Source organism: Argopecten irradians, chromosome 4 (assembly GCF_041381155.1).
Source record: "Argopecten irradians isolate NY chromosome 4, Ai_NY, whole genome shotgun sequence".
NCBI lineage: Eukaryota > Metazoa > Mollusca > Bivalvia > Pectinida > Pectinidae > Argopecten > Argopecten irradians.
Genome location: NC_091137.1, coordinates 32,958,217 through 32,980,890, shown reverse-complemented (window position 1 = coordinate 32,980,890; position 22,674 = coordinate 32,958,217). Strand labels below are relative to the sequence as shown.

Below are 22,674 nucleotides of genomic sequence, written 5' to 3'. Positions count from 1 at the left end.
TTGATTCGTTCAAAATTAAATAAAAACATAATGTGAATTCAAGGATTTATACATGTACGTCCTTGGTGAATTGAAGAAAATTTAAATCATTGATAAAATTAATAAATGAATACCCAGTTTGAATTTAATACCATGCGTCATTTCCTTCGTTGACATCGTTCGTTTTTAAGACGAGTAATAGATAAATTTAGATTATGATGATTGATAATGGGATTTCTTTAATTGATTTCATTTTTTTCGAATTAAAGAATATTTTAATCAAATTTCATGTTCTTTTGTTTTAATATTTTTTATTGAAAGACTATAAGTTATAACTACTTATGAATAAAATTTGTTATCTAAATTAGGCCTATACTGAAGGAAGCAGTCCTACTGCTAACATGTTAATAGTCAGATGATCGATGTGTCATCATGGTTACCTCCCTTGACCTAATAAATTTAATATTTATTTTCATATTCTTATTAAAAATGAGCAACACGGGTTTCTATAAATTTTGCATTTTACAGTCTAATTTTGGACAGGTTTGGTCCTGTTTAAATTAACCTGGTTCATTATACAAATATTTTATCAATCAGAGATTGTAATTTTTATCAATGTTTTAAGCGGCCTCCATTATTCTTGTATAGGGTCGTCCGCCATCATGAAGTGGTTTGAGTGAATTGATGTGACGTTACACGAAAATAAGAGCAAAATGGCAGGGAATATTGGAATGGAGCAGCTTATTCCAGTTGTGAATAAGCTGCAAGATGCATTTGTATCTCTTGGCGTCCCACTGTCTCTTGATCTCCCTCAAATCGCTGTCGTAGGAAGTCAAAGCGCCGGTAAAAGCAGTGTACTGGAAAACTTCGTTGGACGGTAAGAATATCAACATTTACTTCCGGCATTTTCCGTTTGTGTTATTGTTGTTGTCAAGCTAGTTCAGTTGGCATAATTTAATCCGAGTGAAACATCGGGGCCTATAGGCCTATATGGGAGCTTTTATGACTCTGAGACCATCGCTCTGTTTATATAAGTTATATTTTCCTCCTAATCAATCGGGAAGGGGGCGTAGATCAATTACTTAATATTGTTTACAAAAATTAATGATCTTCTGATCATTGCATGTCGTTCAGAACCCGTTATTAGAGAAAGCAAACGTTCTTTCATGCTTGTAGATGTATGTGAAATGTTTCTACGTTTGAATTTGTCTATGTAAGGCTTACTAAGATAGCCTATACTATCTATTTTTTGTGGGGAAAAAATGATTTTATCTCATCTGTGTTAAGTGTGTATTTTCGTGAATGTATGCACCCTACCTTAGGCCTGCAGGGTTAACAGGATGTTAACAGCCTCAGGGAAATGTTCCTACATTTCAAACTAATGAAGCTGATGACAGAAAATCTCTTGAAGTGATGGTGTGTGTGATTGCTGGATTAAAACTGCTGAAAATGTTATAATTATGTAATATTGGTGATGTCAATAGATTTTGAATTTAAATAAAAACAGACAGGTACTGATATCCGTTAATTTGTAAGTGTGAAAAAAACAACAACAGTCAAAGCCAAAAGATTGAGCTTGAGATTACTTGACATATAGAAAACAAATAAAAACTGACAAGTTTTGAGTCTTAAATTCTTTCTTATTAGGGTGCATACATGCATTGACCATATGATGACTGAGGGGTAATTATATGTGAGGACTTCTATACATTTAAAAGCAGGTGGAGAGGTGGGCGTTAATCCATTAACGCAAGTTTTACTGCATATACATATAGCTATACCTTAGCTTTCTACCAGGCCCTGATTTTTCAGAATAAACTGAAGTCCAAAACTGATTTACGTTTAAAATTTTCATATAAGTTACATAAGTCTGCACTTTTGTTTCGAGAAACTGGAGCCAGAGCCATACGTTAAGCTGGTCAATTGATTCAATACACATTTGGGAGTCTCAGAATGTGTCAGGAATGTACTAACTTTATATAAGGCTTTAATTGTGACAGGTTGAACTTGTCACAATATAAGCCTTATATATATAAAGTTAGTACCAACATATTTGAAATACTTTATATATTTTACACTTGCAATGAGATAAAATACTTAACTTTTAATAAAACATGCAGCATTAATTAATTTATGGTATAATTATTATTTATTACAACTTATGATTTTATTAAAGGATTTCTTCTAGGCCTACTTTTGATTTTGACTAAGGCATCCGATTACACTTAAGCTCCATGGTCTAAAATTTGAGAATCCTTTCTACTATTATATTGTACCAAGGAACTTTAGTTCATTCTATAGTTAATGATTAATTGAATGTATCACATATTTGTATGCTCTTGTATGTAATATGTATATTCTTTGTTTCAATGATTTTATTTATTTTTCTCTTTATTGTGCTGGTCACATCAAAATGGTTATTGTATATTTTTGGTCATTTGTATATCTTTACAGTAATTCAATTCATTTGACTAAACGAGGAGTCTGTTTTCCACAGCATACATCTGAAACACAAAAACAACCCCATATACACATATATAATATACACACGACTTTCCACAGCATACATCTGAAACACAAAAACAACCCCATATACACATATATAATATACACACGACTTTCCACAGCATACATCTGAAACACAAAAACAACCCCATATACACATATATAATATACACACGACTTTCCACAGCATACATCTGAGACACAAAAACAACCCCATATACACATATATAATATACACACGACTTTCCACAGCATACATCTGAGACACAAAAACAACCCCATATACACATATATAATATACACACGACTTTCCACAGCATACATCTGAGACACAAAAACAACCCCATATACACATATATAATATACACACGACTTTCCACAGCATACATCTGAGACACAAAAACAACCCCATATACACATATATAATATACACACGACTTTCCACAGCATACATCTGAGACACAAAAACAACCCCATATACACATATATAATATACACACGACTTAAATTGTTTGAATGATGCGCAGTACCTTTAATTGCCAAAAATTAACCAATCTAATATAGAATGAAACAAATGAAAAACCATGTCGGCTTATAATTACCACTCATTAAATTAATAATGATCCTGAAAATGGTTAGCGTTGGCATCACATACAATCCATCCTTGATTGGCTGGTAGACTTACTGGTATATAGATATATATAATGTACCTATATATAGCACATATTCAGCCGGTAATTTAGCCTGGAGAACTCTTTATTTGACATCCGTGCGCAATGTACGTCTCCTAACTATGATCAAAAGTTTTTGCCACGGTAAAATTTCTTCTCTAGAAAGCTGGAAAAATTTTAAGAAGTAATCCCCGCATATCTTGTTTACATTATGATATTTTGGTACAATTTACTCGATCAGTTAGCTAATGTAGCTATTTTTAGCCATTACCCTACACATAGTCCATAAAAAGTATTCTAATGTCTAAATCTTTTAGCTTACTCATTCCTGATTAGATGTAAATATGTACCACTAAGTTGACTCAATTTGTATACCCTTTGCTTACTGGTATGTACTTAATGAATTTTCGTAATCATTTGCTAAAGATAAAACTTTGAATCTGGGTAGGTATATATGAATCATAGAGAATTCAGGGTGCCCACTACTAGCTGCTACTCAGTAAACAATTATAATTAGAAATGACTACTGTACCTAGGGTATCTATCTTTGACCTTTGACCTAGACATAATGAATAATTTGGTCTCACATCATTGATCATACCCATATATGGACATTTTCGGGGTAGTATCACGATTCTGCATATTTGACTGTTTCCATTACAGCGACGGTTTCAAAAATAACATTATGACACAATGCTTCATTTTAGAACAAAAATGATGTCATGCAAAAGACTTGGTATATATTCATTGTTACACAAAATTTCTAGTCAGTCTGTTATTGCTTTCAATATTATATGTCCACATACACATGTACAGAAACCAATGCACTGTTTTGACTGACAACATATTTATACACATGTGTTACATGTAAATGGTTTGTAATTTGAAACTATTCCATCTGATAGATTATTTGGTTAAATTATTTCATAACTAATATACTTTTAAATCAAATGAATTTTTAAATATTTTTTTAGTCTTGAATAATGAAATTGTGGTTATGATTTTGAAATTTATAATTTCTTCAAAAATATTATTGTAATTATTTTTTTAAATAAAAAAAATAAAGAAGTGATTGAAAAGAAAATTACATTAAGAAGTCATAGATCCTGACGATAAAAATGTTGTCAAAACAGTAATTGGATGAGAAATAGTAATTTGATTATTTTTAAAAAATGCAAAATATGTTCTTAAGGTGAGATTTTGTTGCCAAAATGTCTGGTCCTATAGCCCTAGACCAACTGATTCCGACAGTGAATCGACTTCAGGATGCCTTTTATAACATTGGACATAACTTTTACCACATGATTGAGTTTCCACAAATTGCTGTGGTAGGATGCCAGAGTGCTGGAAAAAGTAGTGTTTTAGAGAATATTGTTGGAAAGTAAGTCTGTTTTTTGTTTATATTTGGATATTTCGCTTAATCTAACTCTATTTGTAGTCTCAGAATTATCATAGCATTAATTTAAAGTTGCTTTATGTTTTTGACTAAAAACTTAAGACTTTGGTTGTTACAATGTCACACATGTGGATTTTCCTACAGTAGTTCTGTACTAGGGTTATGTTTGTTCATTGAATGTGAAACAGAATTATTGCTCAGATAATGCTTTTGATATTGACTTTAAGAGCTAGCCTACACAATTTACAAGTTCTATTGGTGATGGTGCCTGTTTAATAGTATATAGACATTTTAGCTGGTACTGGATATCACGTTATCCTCCTTGGATGTGAGGAATTGAGTTAGCTGCAGCTAAAACCTCAACCCCTGTGAGATCCCTGCTGTGACATTGTGGCATAATGCAATTAAAAAAATTGGATGAAATAGTATTAGATCTGATTGCCATTATGGTCAAAGACATGGTAACAGATCAGATCATCTTTAAAATCATTGATACAGCGACATTTTTCTTTCTGCTGACATTTCGTGTGTATGTTCATCCAGCAGGAAAATCCATGTGTAGTGTAGAGGCTATCAAAGTTATTTAAAGCTCCCCATTGATTTTCAGTGCGGCTGGGTATAGAAACCCTGGTAGAAAATGACCTGCTTATTTTCTAAGATAAGTGATCAGACAGGAAGACTAGATCCTGTTTATCTATAGTCTACAGCCTCATTTACCCACTAATGGATGAGTTCATTTTTTACTTCCTTAGACCCAGGAGGATAGACGTACCACATTAATTAGGTTTGGGGACCAGAGGCTGATGAGTTCAAAGGATATGCACTCTGAAAAATTATGTTAATACTTCTATATACCTTTTTGAAGTATTATTGTGGAGCATTAGAAGATGAAGATATATTTGAATAATATCCCATAGCTATATAGGACACTTATTCATTTACTTATGAATTTTTGATGTGAATGTTTTCCTTCTAGCAATTTCATATGATCAAGTTTTCTTGATCAAGTTTTGATGCTTGTAGACCAGTATACTGATCTTATTACAAACTGTTGTGTTTTATCTGGGCAATCCTCTCTTACAATCCATGTATCACGATAGAACATACAGAGGACTGATATATCTCTAGTATAAATCTAAATTATTGCACATAAATAATTCATACTGATTCTGTCAAAATGTAAACCTATCGGTCACGAGAACACAGGAAATTTGGAGGAAGCTATGTGAAGAATAACAAAGACCATAAATTTATCCATGGTTCTGTGTGTAGCTGATCAGAGTTCCTTTACAGAAAGCCAGTTATTGATCTCAGTATATTTATGTTGATCTTAGTATATTTATGTTGATCTTCGTATTGGCCTTTACCACCATACAGCCTGATAACATTGACTTTTACCACCATATAGTCTGATAACATTGAGCTTTACCACCATACAGCCTGATAACATTGATCTTTTACCACCAAACAACCTTATATCATTGACCTTTATCACCAAACAGTCTTAAATCATTGACCTTTACCACCATATAGCCGGATAACATTGACCTTTACCACCATATATCCTGAAAACATTGTCCTTTACCATCTTATATCTTGATAACATTGACCTTTACCACCATATAGTCTGCTAACATTGACCTTTACCACCATATATTCTGATAACATTGACCTTTACCACCATACAATGTAACGTTTAACCTGGTTACATCGATCCCAAAGTACCATACAGTACCTGTCTACCAAAAAGCCTGTTATAACTGGGGATAAAAAAGAAAAGCAAAAAGAAAATGTCATTAATTAGATGTTATTTGATGCATGCGAGTGGTGTCAGATGTGATCTGTATTTATTTTAGAAGATGTATATGAAGCTCTGACAATCTACATAATTCTGTGTTCCACTGTTCCTTGTGTTGTCCTTGCCTGCCTTGATCACGATAGCTTGGTTTTACTGCTGAGTAGAGAGAATCCCCAGCATTACACAGCTTCCAGCTATTGATCTCACTCTATAGGACGAGGCACCATCCACCGTACATCATAACTCTTTTGAAATCTGAGAAAAAGGCAGAAGATTTCATTTCTCCCAGAAGTGGTCATTTTGTGGAGTAAAAGTGAGGATGATAGCTAGCGCCTCCACTAGAAAGGAGTGGTGTGTCGAAGGAGACCAGAAATGGCCATCAATTCTATAAAATGTTTTCTGTTTATGCTGCCTGCATAGATCTCCACTCTGAAACATCTTCAGTTATACATAACAGTGGCTGTGTGTGCATCAGTATCTCTGATTCAATGTAAAGTAAACATGTCTCTCAGCTGAATCACAACTGCTATACACAACAACAGCCTTAAACTTGATAAACAGAATCTGAATCAGGGCTGGTCTACGCTATAAACCATATCATGTTATTTCATTCCTAAATTACAAAATATCACACTTAGAAATAGTTCTGATCCAAGAGATGATCCTTCCTTGATACACCTCTGTCAATTTTAGATCTAGGTTTTTCAGGACGTAGATCAAGAAATAATTAAATTCTTACATTTGTGTATTCCCTATAGCAAAGATATGTGTGATTATCGGAAGGCTGTTTAAGAATTTAACAGTATCAGTTTTCCAACATCAGTTAAATATTTCAGTTGGATGTTCCCCTAGAACAGGCCAAATCCAATCAATGATGGTGAGAAAAAAATCACTAGATTCTCTACCAAGCTAGCTCAGTAAAGCGTCATTAATCAATTATTGGGCGGTGGGTTTGTAGTCTGCATTGTATGTCGGGTCACATGGTCCCCACCTAGATTATAAAGAAATGATAACGTTATAACAAGGACTCTCATCATATTAAGCTGTATTTATCCTTCTAGGAAATCCTATATACTTATACACGATATATGTTTGTACAGTATGTAGTCTTTACTAGCTGGGTACACTAAAGGCCTGTGAGCAACACAAGCCATTAGTCTCCCATGTAAAATATAGATTTTTGGAAGCTCTTTAGTTAAACATGCTGAGCTATACGTAGAAGTTTAGTTATTCACTATTGGTGATGAGTTGGTAATCAATTTACTGTGGGTGCTGTTTGTTTTCTGTATCGATGAACTATGTGTTTGGTGTAGCTGGATGAAACTTGTTATGAATTGACACCTCAATATTGATATATAATTATAAGGGAACTTCTTTATAAATGACAGGCATCATGTCCAATCAGTGTATAAAGGACACACCATGATGTAAATCACAGACTTATCAGGACAGGTTCGAGTGCGTTTGAGTTTATTAGTTTAACGTCCTATTATAATTAACAGCCAGGGTCATGTAAGGACGTGCCAGGTTTTGGTGGAGGAAAGCCGGAGTACCTGGAGAAAAATCACCGACCAGCGGTCAGTACCTGGTGACTGCCCCACGTAAGATTATTCGCGACCCAGAGGTGGAGGGCTAGTGGTAATAAGTCGAGACATCTGAACCACTTGGCCATGCCACTGCGGCCCCCTGACAGGTTCAATCAGTGCGATTTGATTGTTACCTTTGTATAAATGAGTCCTCTGTATGAAGAAAAGATTTATCAGGTTCAGTGCGAATCAGTATTGACCTCCGTATAAAGGACACCTCTGTATAGAGGACTCTTGTATATAAAAGAGACATCCATCCAACTAAATTACCCCTGATAGTGCAGTTTGATTTTGACCTCTGTATAAAGGACACTTGTTACATAGGCTACCTCTCTATACAGAAAAAATGTCCATAAAGGACAAGTTCCCTCTATCACTGGTGTATCACTGGGCTTCTTTGACAGTATCTCATGCTAGTACCAGTACTAGTGTCTAAATATGTCTACACGATATCAGTTCCAACTGTCTCCAGCCTCTATTTCTGTCAGTCTTAGAATAACAATTTTTGTGGTTTGACAGTTTCATTTTGTTGAGCTGTTGGCCTGTGACATCATGATTTTACGGTTGATTTGTGTGAATGTGTGTGTTTGATCCCTCAATACATTTATGCTCTCTAATAGAACCTGGCTGTATAGAGCAGGTCCTAACAGAAGCAGACTGGGCTTTATAATGGAGGAAAAACATTGGTCTGTACTGCAGGACATCACCAGTACAGTAATCAATTGATTGATGTTCGCTGAGTCGTATTAATTATTAACGGTCTCGTAGGAAGGCAGTTCTCATTGGAAGGCCAGAGCCACAAAACATCAGGGTCTTCGACACACTTCCATCAATAAGCTACATTTTATATATTACTTACAGTACAACCACAAGACATCAGGGTCTTAGACACATTTCCATCAATAACCTACATGTTACTTACTGTACTACCACAAGACATTAGTGTCTTGGACACATTTCCATCAATAACCTACATGTTACTTACTGTACGACCATAAGACATCAGTGTCTTAGACACATTTCCATCAATAACCTACATGTTACTTACTGTACGACCATAAGACATCAGTGTCTTAGACACATTTCCATCAATAACCTACATGTTACTTACTGTACGACCATAAGACATCAGTGTCTTGGACACATTTCCATCAATAACCTACATTTTACATACTGTACGACCATAAGACATCAGTGTCTTGGACACATTTCCATCAATAACCTACATTATACATACTGTACGACCACAAGACATTAGGGTCTTGGACACATTTCCATCAATAACCTACATTTTACATACTGTACGACCATAAGACATCAGTGTCTTGGACACATTTCCATCAATAACCTACATTTTACATACTGTACGACCATAAGACATCAGTGTCTTGGACACATTTCCATCAATAACCTACATTTTACGTACTGTACGACCATAAGACATCAGTGTCTTGGACACATTTCCATCAATAAGCCACAACCTACATTATACTTACTGTACGACCATAAGACATCAGTGTCTTGGACACATTTCCATCAATAACCTACATTTTACATACAGTACAACCATAAGACATCAGTGTCTTAGACACATTTCCATCAATAACCTACATTTTACTTACTGTACGACCATAAGACATCAGTGTCTTAGACACATTTCCATTAATAACCTACATTTTACATACAGTACAACCATAAGACATCAGTGTCTTGGACACATTTCCATCAATAACCTACATGTTACTTTCTGTACAACCATAAGACATCAGTGTCTTAGACACATTTCCATCAATAACCTACATGTTACTTACTGTACGACCATAAGACATCAGTGTCTTAGACACATTTCCATCAACAACCTAAATTATACTTACTGTACGACCATAAGACAACCTACATTTTACTTACTGTACGACCATAAGACATCAGTGTCTTGGACACATTTCCATCAATAACCTACATTATACATACTGTACGACCACAAGACATTAGGGTCTTAGACACATTTCCATCAATAACCTACATTTTACATACTGTACGACCATAAGACATCAGTGTCTTGGACACATTTCCATCAATAACCTACATTTTACATACTGTACGACCATAAGACATCAGTGTCTTGGACACATTTCCATCAATAACCTACATTTTACTTACTGTACGACCATAAGACATCAGTGTCTTGGACACATTTCCATCAATAACCTACATTTTACTTACTGTACGACCATAAGACATCAGTGTCTTGGACACATTTCCATCAATAACCTACATTTTACATATACTGTACGACCATAAGACATCAGTGTCTTGGACACATTTCCATCAATAACCTACATGTTACTTACTGTAGACCATAAGACATAATGGTCTTCGACACACTTCCATCAATAAGCCACATTTTACTAATTACTGTACAGCTGTAAGACCACAAGGCATAAGTGTATAATTCAGGGAAAAGTAGGGCACTCTATACTGTGGTAAACTTATTTTTACTTGCACCTTATTTCCCCAGATTTCACAGGTGATTATTAACTATCATTAAAATTTATCGCTGTGAAAATGATTCAATCACAGGGATTGTAGATTCATGACCATGTGACCATAAAAAGTCAGGAAATTAAATCGCCATGAAAAAGTTGCTAGGCTTTATATTATAAAAGGTCGTGTCCATGGTCATTTGGTTATAGTCATAGGGAGGCACCATACTTGGATTATCATCATTAAAAGGATTGTTTAATAGGGAGCAGTCCTAGGATCTGTGGCCATAAAAGGTGCACCATACATGTGTTATTATCGGAGGTGTTAATAGTAAGGTACTCGGTACATGGATATATTATCTGTTATAGTTTCTATGAGCACTAGGGCACTCCCATCAATTAATATACTGTATAGCTAGTCATTTTTTCAGTGATGATGTTTTAGTGATTTCAAAGAACGATGGTGTTATTTCAAACATTTCATCTGCTAAATAATAGGTAAAATATATATGTACTCTGATAATCATATTGTTCAAAAATAACAGGCTATATATATGGTAACTGGTACATACAGTACTGTACTGATTCAGATACTGTGATCTCCAGTGTGACACGTTTTGTTTACACTGATAACACTTCAGGATATGAGAACACGCTCCATTGTATATAGATACGGAACTAGTCATCATCTCACTGAACATATTACTCACGTTAACCTCTAAAAGGAAACTATATGTGTAGGTTTCTCTTTGTAAAAAAACAGGAAATTATAAGATATGATGATTCAGTCTTACTGGTTTGTAATAATCGTTTACTTTTTGGCCCGACTGTATATGGCTTTTGATTTAGTTTACTCTATAAACATGTGTATAGGTTTGCTTATTACATAATTATAAACATCCCTTAATATTGTCACTTTCTTGGAAACCAATTACCCAATTTAAACATCAGTGTGAGGAAAAGAATGACGATTTGAATGAAGCAAATTTTCTGATTGTCATATACATTCCTTAATAGCTACAGATTTCTTATCTGTGAACGAATAGAAAAAGATGCTTCCTAGAAATTTTTAGATGAAGAGCTCATTTAGGTTGTGTATCCCCTACAAACAGCCTCTAGTACTGCTGTATAGCCAGTTATACCAGTATCCTGCAGCTCCTAATGCCTATTTATTTTAATCTCGGCCTAAAAAGTCATCAACAACTTTTTGTTGCAATTTTGTAGGATTTCTTGACATAAAACTGCATGCAAATTTAGGGGGATATAATACATGATATTGAGATCGATTGATATTGCACTGATTGATATGGATTTAACACGGCGTCGACATTGCTGAGAGAAAATTACCACAATCTATCTCACTTGTTTAGAAGGAAGTTTGATTGTGAATATAGATCCATCTTGATCAGGGAAGTCAGGATACACGATGTATAAAAACAATGTCTAAATACGGTGAATCAATATGTATAAAAACAATGTCTAAACACAGTGAATCAACACAATGTATAAAAACAATGTCTAAACACGATGTATAAAAACAATGTCTAAATACGGTAAATCAATGCAATGTATAAAAACAATGTCTGAACACAGTGAATAAACACGATGTATAAAAACAATGTCTAAACACAGTGAATAAACATGATGTATAAAAACAATGTCTAAACACGGTGAATAAACACGATGTATAAAAAACAATGTCTAAACATAGTGAATAAACATGATGTATAAAAACAATGTCTAAACACGGTGAATAAACACGATGTATAAAAACAATGTCTAAACATGGTGAATAAACACGATGTATAAAAACAATGTCTAAACATGTTGAATAAACATGATGTATAAAAACAATGTCTAAACATGGTGAATAAACAAGATGTATAAAAACAATGTCTTAACACGGTGAATAAACATGATGTATAAAAACAATGTCTTAACACGGTGAATAAACACGATGTATAAAAACAATGTCTAAACATGGTAAATAAACACAATGTATAAAAAACAATGTCTAAACAAGTGTGAATAAACACGATGTATAAAAAACAATGTCTAAACATGGTGAATAAACACCATGTATAAACACAATGTCTAAACATGGTGAATAAACAAGATGTATAAAAACAATGTCTAAACATGGTGAATAAACATGATGTATAAAAACAATGTCTAAACACGGTGAATAAACGTGTATGTATTACTATATTGAGGAAGTGAGGATTTGTGATGTATGAATGTGATTATATGTGTGTGTACACATGTGAGAAGAAAGTGAGGATTTGTGATGAATGAATGTGATTATATGTGTGAGTACATGTGTGGATTTGTGATGCATGGTTGTGATTGTATGTTTGTACACATGTGTGAAGATAGTAAGGATTCGTAATGTATGAATGTAATTGTATGTTTGTACACATGTGTGAAGATAGTAAGGATTCGTAATGTATGAATGTAATTGTATGTTTGTACACATGTGTGAAGATAGTGATGATTTGTGATGTATGAATGTGATTATGTGTGTGTACATGTGTGATTGAAGTGATGATTTGTAATGTATGAATGTGATTGTATGTGTGTGTACACATGTGTAAAGGAAGTGAGGATTCGTGAGGTATGAATGTGATTGTAGAAGTGAGGATTTGTGATATATCAATGTGATTGTATGTGTGTGTACACATGTGTCAAGAAAGTGAGGATTCGTGATATATGAATGCGATTGTATGTACAGGACATGTACTGCTAGTCTATAACCGACTTTTATTGTGTGAGATTGATTTTCATTATTTCAACTACTGGTGTAATACAGCTTTTAAAATGAAACCCCAACAATTCTATCACTGTGACAAATATTTTATCCATAAAACTCTAAATGAAAATCAGTGAATTGATTTACAATACTTCTGCAATTGTTCTTCTTTGATTATAACATATGTATAGCTTAAGGTTCCTATATGGTAATTAATAAATATAAAATGTTCCACTGAGGGTTGTTATAACTGTTACTGTCGCTATTTTGCTTTGTTTGTTTACTTGAAGTGTCTATTATTTGACTCACTATTTTTTGTCAACACCTTACTTACAGCTATGGTTAAACCACATATGATGGTGGAGAAATAAAAAAAAAATAGAAAAAATTCACCAATCTCAAAGCGATACTTAACCCAGTTAAGGGCTAATGATAGCATGCATCTACGTACTATATATATATTACATAAGACTATTCTGGTTCTAGAATTAGAACAGGAAATAATTACTAGGTCAGTGACACAAATTATAAAGCTGTTGATTTCAATTGTTATTTGTAGAGACTTCTTGCCAAGAGGAAATGGAATTGTTACCAGACGACCCTTAGTTCTACAACTTATAAATGGCAAAACTGGTGAGTAGAAAATTGTCAAAAAAAATCCTCAAATCCTTGTGTTTTATATGTATTCCGTCTCTGCATATTAAAATATTACTGAATTAGCTGCCATGCGGGTAGGTATCAATTTGTTACATCATTATTTTGTGATCACAATTCATGTTATTTTCTCTGAAAAGTATGATGTCACACTCGCAAACACATGACGTCACAATCAATACCTTCCGCAAGGGCAGATAACTCTGTAATATACAAATACAGAATATCCTTATGATAAATTCTCAATGTTTGGAGAACAGGTTTTTTTGGCTGAACGTTATTTAAGCACTTTCCTTGTTGGAAGTGTAGCCCAAAAATATACCAGATCTGATTAGAGTGTGTATATGTTTGTACTGATATACCAGACAGTGTAACTAGTAATCAAAAATAGGGAATTAAGATTTTACCTCAAAAGAAATTTATTGTAAATGTATGACTTTATCATTGTGCTCATTGGCCAAAAACTGGCAATGCCCCAGTAGTCTATACCACGAAATTAAGTTTATTTACAAAGACAACAGATGTACATCTGTCATTTCCTAGCAAATTGAAATTAAACAAGTGATTAGTTAATGCTTTTATCTTCTACAGAATATGCAGAGTTCTTGCACCAGAAAGGAAAGCCCTACTCTGATTTTGATTTGGTCAGGAAGGAAATCGAGGCAGAGACCGATAGAATGACTGGTTCAAATAAAGGAATCTCTAATGTTCCGATCAACCTAAGGGTATACTCTCCAAATGGTAAGTGGGACTGAGTCATTCAGTGATGGGGTATTGTATTTAAATTCAGAGCTAGCTGCAACAGTCTTCATATTAAAAACACAGGTTAAATTGTATTATTGTCTATTTTGGATTTTAAGAAATTGGTCTTAATAAGCAAATGGTCTTTAAACAGAGATGGGCATCAAGGCAGGTTATAATGTAGATGGTTTAGATTCTAAATAGAACAGAATGATTCTATGATGTTAACATGAAACCATTTGTGTTGTAGTCCTGAACCTGACACTGATAGATCTACCAGGTATGACCAAGGTTGCTGTGGGGGACCAGCCCCAAGATATTGAGGCCCAAATTCGTGGTATGCTGATGGAGTTCATTACCAAGGATACATGTCTCATCCTAGCTGTGTCCCCAGCCAACACTGACCTGGCTAACTCAGATGCTCTAAAAATCGCTAAGGAGGTCGATCCTCAAGGTACCTGTGACTTCCCTATTTTATATTGTTTGTTTACTGCACGTATATTTTACTCTTTGATAAGTGTGAAGATTTCAGTGTCTAACTGTTACAATAATTTTTCTTTTCTTGATTGAAACATTCCTGCATCTTCAACCAACATTATTTACCTTTCTCAGTTGATTCTACATTCAAGGATTTGTTTCTATCATTGCTCCATAAGCATTATGAGCAGTTAAAGTAAATCCTACATACTAGTAAGTGTAGATTATAAAAACGGAAATAATAATTCATGAAATACTTATACTTTACCTTTGTTGTTGTAACTTTTAATTTACTGTCGTTATAGTAACCTTTACATTACTGTCGTAACAACTTTACTGTTGTTGGTGTAACCTTTACTTTACTGTTGTTGTTGTAACTTTAACTTTACTGTTGTTGTTGTAACCTTTACTTTACTGTTGTTGTTGTAACCTTTACTTTACTGTCATTGTTGTAACCTTTACTTTACTGTCGTTGTTGTTATCTTTACTTTACTGTCATTGTTGTAACCTTTACTTTACTGTCGTTGTTGTAACCTTTACTTTACTGTCGTTGTTGTAACCTTTACTTTACTGTCGTTGTTGTTACCTTTACTTTACTGTCATTGTTGTAACCTTTACTTTACTGTCGTTGTTGTAACCTTTACTTTACTGTCGTTGTTGTTACCTTTACTTTACTGTTGTTGTTGTAACCTTTACTTTACTGTTGTTGTTGTAACCTTTACTTTACTGTCGTTGTTGTAACCTTTACTTTACTGTCGTTGTTGTAACCTTTACTTTACTGTCGTTGTTGTAACCTTTACTTTACTGTTGTTGTTGTAACCTTTACTTTACTGTCGTTGTTGTAACCTTTACTTTACTGTCGTTGTTGTAACCTTTACTTTACTGTCGTTGTTGTAACCTTTACTTTACTGTCGTTGTTGTAACCTTTACTTTACTGTCTTGTTGTAACCTTTACTTTACTGTTTGTTGTAACCTTTACTTAGTTTGTTGTAACCTTTACTTTACTGTCGTTGTTGTACCTTTACTTTACTGTCGTTGTTGTACTTCCTTTTGTACCTTACTTTACTGTCGTTGTTGTTGTAACCTTTACTTTACTGTTGTTGTTGTAACCTTTACTTTACTGTCGTTGTTGTTACCTTTACTTTACTGTCGTTGTTGTAACCTTTACTTTACTGTCGTTGTTGTAACCTTTACTTTACTGTCGTTGTTGTAACCTTTACTTTACTGTCATTGTTGTAACCTTTACTTTACCTTTGTTGTTGTAACCTTTACTTTACTGTCGTTGTTGTAACCTTTACTTTACTGTCGTTGTTGTAACCTTTACTTTACTATCGTTGGTGTAACCTTTTCTTTCCTGTTGTTGTTGTAAGCATACTTTACTGTCGTTGTTGTAATCTTTACTTTAATGTCGTTGTTGTAACCTTCACTTTACTGTCGTTGTTGTAACCTTTACTTTACTGTCGTTGTTGTAACCTTTACTTTACTGTCATTGTTGTAAACCTTTACTTTTTACTGTCGTTGTTGTAACCTTTACTTTACTGTCGTTGTTGTAACCTTTACTTTACTGTCATTGTTGTAACCTTTACTTTACTGTCGTTGTTGTAACCTTTACTTTACTGTCGTTGTTGTAACCTTTACTTTACTGTCATTGTTGTAACCTTTACTTTACTGTCGTTGTTGTAACCTTTACTTTACTGTCGTTGTTGTAACCTTTACTTTACTGTCGTTGTTGTTAACCTTTACACTTTACTGTCGTTGTTGTAATCTTTACTTTACTGTCGTTGTTGTAACCTTTACTTTACTGTCGTTGTTGTAACCTTTACTTTACTGTCGTTGTTGTAACCTTTACTTTACTGTCGTTGTTGTAACCTTACTTTACTGTCGTTGTTGTAACCTTTACTTTACTGTCGTTGTTGTAACCTTTACTTTACTGTCGTTGTTGTAACCTTTACTACTTACTGTCGTTGTTGTAACCTTTACTTTACTGTTGTTGTTGTAACCTTTACTTTACTGTCGTTGTTGTAACCTTTACTTTACTGTCGTTGTTGTAACCATACTTTACTGTTGTTGTTGTATATTCACAGGTACGCGAACCATAGGTGTCATCACCAAGCTAGATTTAATGGATGAAGGGACAGATGCCAGGGACATCTTGGAAAACAGAACATTACCACTACGCCGAGGTACACCTCAAAATGAAAAGCTTTTATTTTCAAATTTCATTCAATTGTTCATTAGAAGCCAAAATGTTAAATATTGGAAGCTATATACAGTTGAACCTCATTATTTCAAATTTATAATCACTCATTGATAACCATTCTAAAGTTGAAATATTCTGATAGATCTTACTTTAGATTCAGACATATTAACTTTTTGACTAAAGAGACAATAATTTTGAAATCTTTGATTCAAAACCTTTATTCCTAGCAGCCATTGTGAGACAATGGATAGTTTTTAGCCCACCATCATCAGATGGTGGGCTATTCAAATCGCTTTTTGTCCGTGGTCCATCGTCCGTCCGTCCGTCCGTCCGTCCATTAACAATTCTTGTTACCGCTATTTCTCAGAAAGTACTGAAGGGATCTTTTTTAAATTTCACATGTAGGTTCCCCTGGTGGTCTAGTTGTGCATATTGTATTTTGGGACCAATCGGTCAACAAGTTGGCCGACAGGCCGCCATCTTGGATTTTGACAATTAAAGTTTGTTACCGCTATTTCTCAAAAAGTACTAAAGGGATCTGTGTCAAATTGCATGTGCAGGCTCCCCTAGGGCTCTAGTTGTGCATATCGTATTTTCAGACCGTTCGGTCAACAAGATTGCCGACAGGCCGCCATCTTGGATTTTAATAGTTAAAGTTTGTTACCGCTATTTCTCAGAAAGCCTTGAAGGGATTCTTCTCAAATTTCACATGTAGGTTTTCCTAGGGCCCTAGTTGTGCATATTGCATTTTTGGACTGATCGCTCAACAATATGGCTGACAGGCCGCTATCTTGGATTTTGACAATTGATGTTTGTTACCGCTATTTCTCAAAAAGTACTGAAGGGAGTTGTCTCAAATTTTATGTGCAGGTTCCCCTAGGTCCCTGGTTATGCATATTGCATTTTGGTACCGATCGATGAACAAGATGGCCGACAGGCTGCCATCTTGAATTTGGGTAGTTGAAGCTTGTTACCGCTATTTCTCAGAAAGTATTGAAGTGATATATCTCAAATTTTATATTTAAGTTCCACTAGGACCTTAGTTGTGCATATTGCATTTTTCGGACTGATCGTCAAAAAGATGGCGGACAGGTAGCCATCATGGATTTTGATAATTGAAGTTTGTTACTGTTATGTATCTCAGAAAGTACTCAAAGGATCTTTCTCCATATGTAGTAATATGTAGTGAAAGTTTGAAAAGCAGAGAAAAGATCCCTCTTTCGTTTGTCAGACATAGATCATTCTTTCGTGGGCACCAAGATCCCTCTGGGATCTCTTATTATATATGAATTATTTGTCTGCCTATAGGTTACGTTGGAGTGGTCAACAGAAGTCAGAAAGATATAGAAGGCAGGAAAGATATCCGGGCGGCCATGGCTTCTGAACGCAAGTTTTTTCTCAGTCATCCTGCATACAGGTAAGATAGGATTACACTGGCGGCAATGCTGTCCTCCGTCTTGTAAAGGACACCAATTCTTCAGGAAGTCAGAAATTCTAACGTGATTTAAATCGCAAAGGTTGTTAAAGATTGTGAAACATGTTCTCTATTTTTGCAATCAAGTTAATACCCGATGTTGAATCCATTTTATGGGTGTCCAGATAGGCTATTTAGCATGTCAATGAATCATAAAGATTAAATTCATAATTTGTTTTTAACCAAAAATCTGGTGAATTATTGTTGATTTTTTTTCTTCTTTTTTTACCTTTAGTTTTGTGCTTAGATTTACAATAAACATACTCATTTTAGGTGGCGTAACGCTAAAATAAAATTACCTCCAAATAATGAACAGTAACAGTAATTAAACTAAAACAATATAAACAGATGAAATATTGTGAATGGTTGTACTTTACAGACATATGGCTGACCGTATGGGCACTCCATACCTACAGAAAGTACTTAATGAACAATTAACAAATCACATCCGAGATTCGTTACCGGCTCTAAGGAACAGGCTACAATCACAGTTATTATCTATGGAAAAGGAAGTTCAAGAATTCAAAAACTTTAGGCCTGATGACCCGTCACGGAAGACAAAGGCCATGATGCAGTAAGTTCAAATGTATTTAAATTTATATTTGACTAAAATTTAGAAATTCAAAATCAAAAATTTTAAAGAGTGTTTCCTAGAAGAAGGCTAAGTAGCTAAAAATTTGAAAGTAGAAACATTTTGGTTGGATGTGAATAATTTTAAATGCAGTCACACCTGTGTGTTAAAAATTTTGGTCTTAATAAGTAGGTGGACTTAACCCAGAGCCATGTTTTACCATTAGCAGTAACTAAACTTGTGGTTAGACTATGAAGACAAATAGCTGACTTCTGGTGTATTAGCTGTGATAACTGTACACGATATTAAATATCCTAAATCGTTTATAATTACAGAATGTGTCAACAGTTCAATGTAGACTTTGAGAAAAGTATAGAAGGATCTGGGTCAGTAATTAACACCAGAGAGTTGTCAGGGGGAGCCAAAATCAACCGAATATTTCATGAACGATTTCCATTTGAGTTAGTAAAGGTACGTATCTGGGGTTACCAAAATCAACCGAATATTTCATCAAAAATTTCCGTTTGAGTTAGTAAAGGTACGTATCTGGGAGAGCCAAAAGCAACCGAATATGAACAATTTCAACATGATGATCATGATTGGTATCCCTAGAAACCAAAGTCAACAGTGCAACCTCATATTTTACAAACCATTTCCATTGAAGGTTAGTGAAGAAATATTTAGAATTTTATTATAGAAGTTCAATAAATCTTAATTTGATAGATTTATACCTGTTAAAAAAATCAACTAATACAAATAACAACAAAAACACAACATTTAAGGTAATATTGAAATAATTGATAATAATATTCCTTTGTAGATGGAGTTCGACGAGCGAGAATTAAGAAGAGAAATTAGTATCGCTATCAGAAATATCCATGCCATCAGGTCAGGAAATAAATGATTTGATTAATACAATTGATATGTAAATAGATTCATAAAATCTGTTTCTAGAACATCATTGTACAAGTAAAAAGTTCATATATACATTTAATGGAATTTTTATATGAATAATGTAAAATTAAATCAACACATATAAAGAATTATCCACATAAGAAATATATTTTACCGTAATACTTATAAAAATCTTAATTTTGTTTACAGAACTGGCTTGTTTACACCCGACATGGCCTTTGAGGCTATCGTCAAAAGTCAAATACAGAAGCTCATCGGCCCCTCAATCAAGTGTGTGGATTTGGTGGTGATAGAGCTCACCTCTGTTGTCAGACGCAATACACAACAGGTAAGTTGTCATGTGACACAGTACAACAGGTAAATTGGCATAACCTCAGATCAAGATGGTGGTGTCTGGTCTCACACTCCTGATCTGTTACATTCGCGATCTGTAGGGTGGATATTTTTCGGAAAGTTTGTAAAACGGACTAAACTGTTCTGTATCTCTAGTAATTGTAGCATTATGACAGGTGTCCTTTATATTCAGTAGGGTAACTGCCTGATGCTATTAGTTACACAGTTTGTTAATGACCTAATGAGGAAAAATATTGGGTCTAAATTAAATTTGTATTGGGTAAGGCAACGATAATAATACTAATATATGTTGGCTGTTCATTTACAGATGGGTCGTTACCCCCGACTTCGTGAGGAGGTAGAGAGGATTGTAAACACACGAATAAGAGAATGTGAACAGAAAGTTAAAGACCAACTACGACTGCTTGTCGAGTGTCAGCTAGCTTACATGAACACTAACCATGAAGATTTCATCGGATTTGCAAAGTATGGGCCAGTTCTTTATTAAATATTCATAGATGTTTCTATAATGTCAAAATAACAAATACTTGATCTGTAGCGATATAACAAGTGTCTAGTAGTGTGTAGTTAATGGATTTTTATTTGAAAGATTAATGACTAAGTATTGGTAATTTTTAGCTCCTACAATGAATTGGTTTTGTCCCATCCTGTGTGGTATCCTATCATGTCAGGTTCCGTCTCAATTTTATATGGAGATATGTGTGTTGACAAACATTTCTAGTTTTCTTTCTTTATTTCAGTGCCCAAAACAAAACAGAAAATACTCAGAGGAAAAAAGTTGGGAACCAGGTGATAAACTAAACTTTAATTTTCTTTATTAATAAAAAAATTATTTTGTTGTGAAAGCAGAGATATTTTATTGGCAGCAAAAAATAATTTCACTATGTTTCAATCTACGTTGTATGTGATTTTAATCTACATTGTATATGATTTTAGATTACCATACTTCACTGGTGGTACAGTTGCTACATGCACATGTGAACTATCATTGAATCGCAGAGGTTTTTCTGTTGATTTCAACTCCAATTAGTCAAAACTTTTCAAATATGTAACCTGCAGTGAATTGCTAATTGTCTAATCGGAAGCACTAAATGAACCTAGAATATACAAATCAGTACCTGGCTCAGGAGTTGCAGCTCTTATTTTTTCGATGATGTCTTACCAGAAGTTAACAGATGGACCAATTTGAGGGCAGTGAAATTAAAATTGTTATTGTCTTGTCTCTACTTTTTTTTCAACTGTTAGATACATTGGAGGACCAACCATCGTGCATGGACATATAGCGACATGTATTTATGTGTGTTTACAGGTTATCCGTAAAGGCTGGCTCACTCTACATAACATCAGTTTTATGAAGGGCGGTTCTAAGGACTTCTGGTTCGTCCTTACTGCCGAGACACTGTGCTGGTTTAAAGATGAGGAGGTATTTATCCCTATCTATCAGACTATTTTCTAAAATGCCAAGTATTACCAAAAGATGGGGTCTGTCAATATAATTTATAGTAAAAAAAAAAGTATGAATAATTCCAATTTTCCTGAAAATGTACAACTTTGAATTTGAGTTTCTGTGGAAAAGGAAAAAAGCTGAAGCTTCAGAACTACAGTAAAACCTGGTGAATTCTAAGTTTAGGGGACCATATTCAATCTTGGAGTTATCCAACTATTTTGTTATGTTTACAAAAATATATAGCATACTTTATTTGGAATGTGGAATTTGAATTTTACGACAGTTTCTAAATTTATGCTACCAAAATAGAAAGATTTTAATGAAACTTTTCAGTGAATCCTGACTCATTATTGCTTCATATCTCTGTATGAAGCAATTGATGATACCTGAATGGATTTAAATTGATAAAAATATGGAATTGTGTTGAGATGAATGATTTGATTTAAACATGTTTTGAATATAGTTGAATTGTTTTATGTTATTAAGTTGTTATATCATTATAGTTTGCAATATTTGTGCTATCAATGTTTTTGAATTGAAATATTGATTAAATTTTTCTGATAAATAACATGGAAGAGAAATGTATAATTTTATTGTTGAATTGAAATACATGATTATTACTCTGATATTAGTAATCCATCACTCTCTGTTCTAGAATTCTCTCCTCTCTCTTG

General features: G+C 34.1%; 1 protein-coding gene across 7 annotated transcripts in view; it reads left to right on the top strand.

Moving 5' to 3' along the window:
- Positions 1 to 609: 609 nt before the first annotated feature.
- The window catches only part of LOC138321350 (dynamin-1-like), a 42,167-nt gene continuing 20,102 nt past the window's right edge, over positions 610 to 22,674 (top strand). For 4 of the 7 annotated variants that reach the window (XM_069264986.1, XM_069264988.1, XM_069264984.1 and 1 more), the window contains exons 1-13: positions 4,352 to 4,536; positions 13,727 to 13,800; positions 14,413 to 14,562; positions 14,813 to 15,020; positions 17,128 to 17,222; positions 18,548 to 18,656; positions 19,093 to 19,287; positions 19,620 to 19,755; positions 20,105 to 20,172; positions 20,389 to 20,527; positions 20,861 to 21,018; positions 21,294 to 21,342; positions 21,863 to 21,976. In XM_069264986.1, coding sequence (XP_069121087.1) covers positions 4,367 to 4,536; positions 13,727 to 13,800; positions 14,413 to 14,562; positions 14,813 to 15,020; positions 17,128 to 17,222; positions 18,548 to 18,656; positions 19,093 to 19,287; positions 19,620 to 19,755; positions 20,105 to 20,172; positions 20,389 to 20,527; positions 20,861 to 21,018; positions 21,294 to 21,342; positions 21,863 to 21,976 — 1,665 coding nt within the window. In that variant the 5' untranslated portion in view covers positions 4,352 to 4,366. Of the gene's footprint in view, positions 857 to 4,351; positions 4,537 to 13,726; positions 13,801 to 14,412; positions 14,563 to 14,812; positions 15,021 to 17,127; positions 17,223 to 18,547; positions 18,657 to 19,092; positions 19,288 to 19,619; positions 19,756 to 20,104; positions 20,173 to 20,388; positions 20,528 to 20,860; positions 21,019 to 21,293; positions 21,343 to 21,862; positions 21,977 to 22,674 lie in introns of those variants that run through there. The other 3 variants (XM_069264990.1, XM_069264989.1, XM_069264987.1) reach the window with 2 other exon arrangements.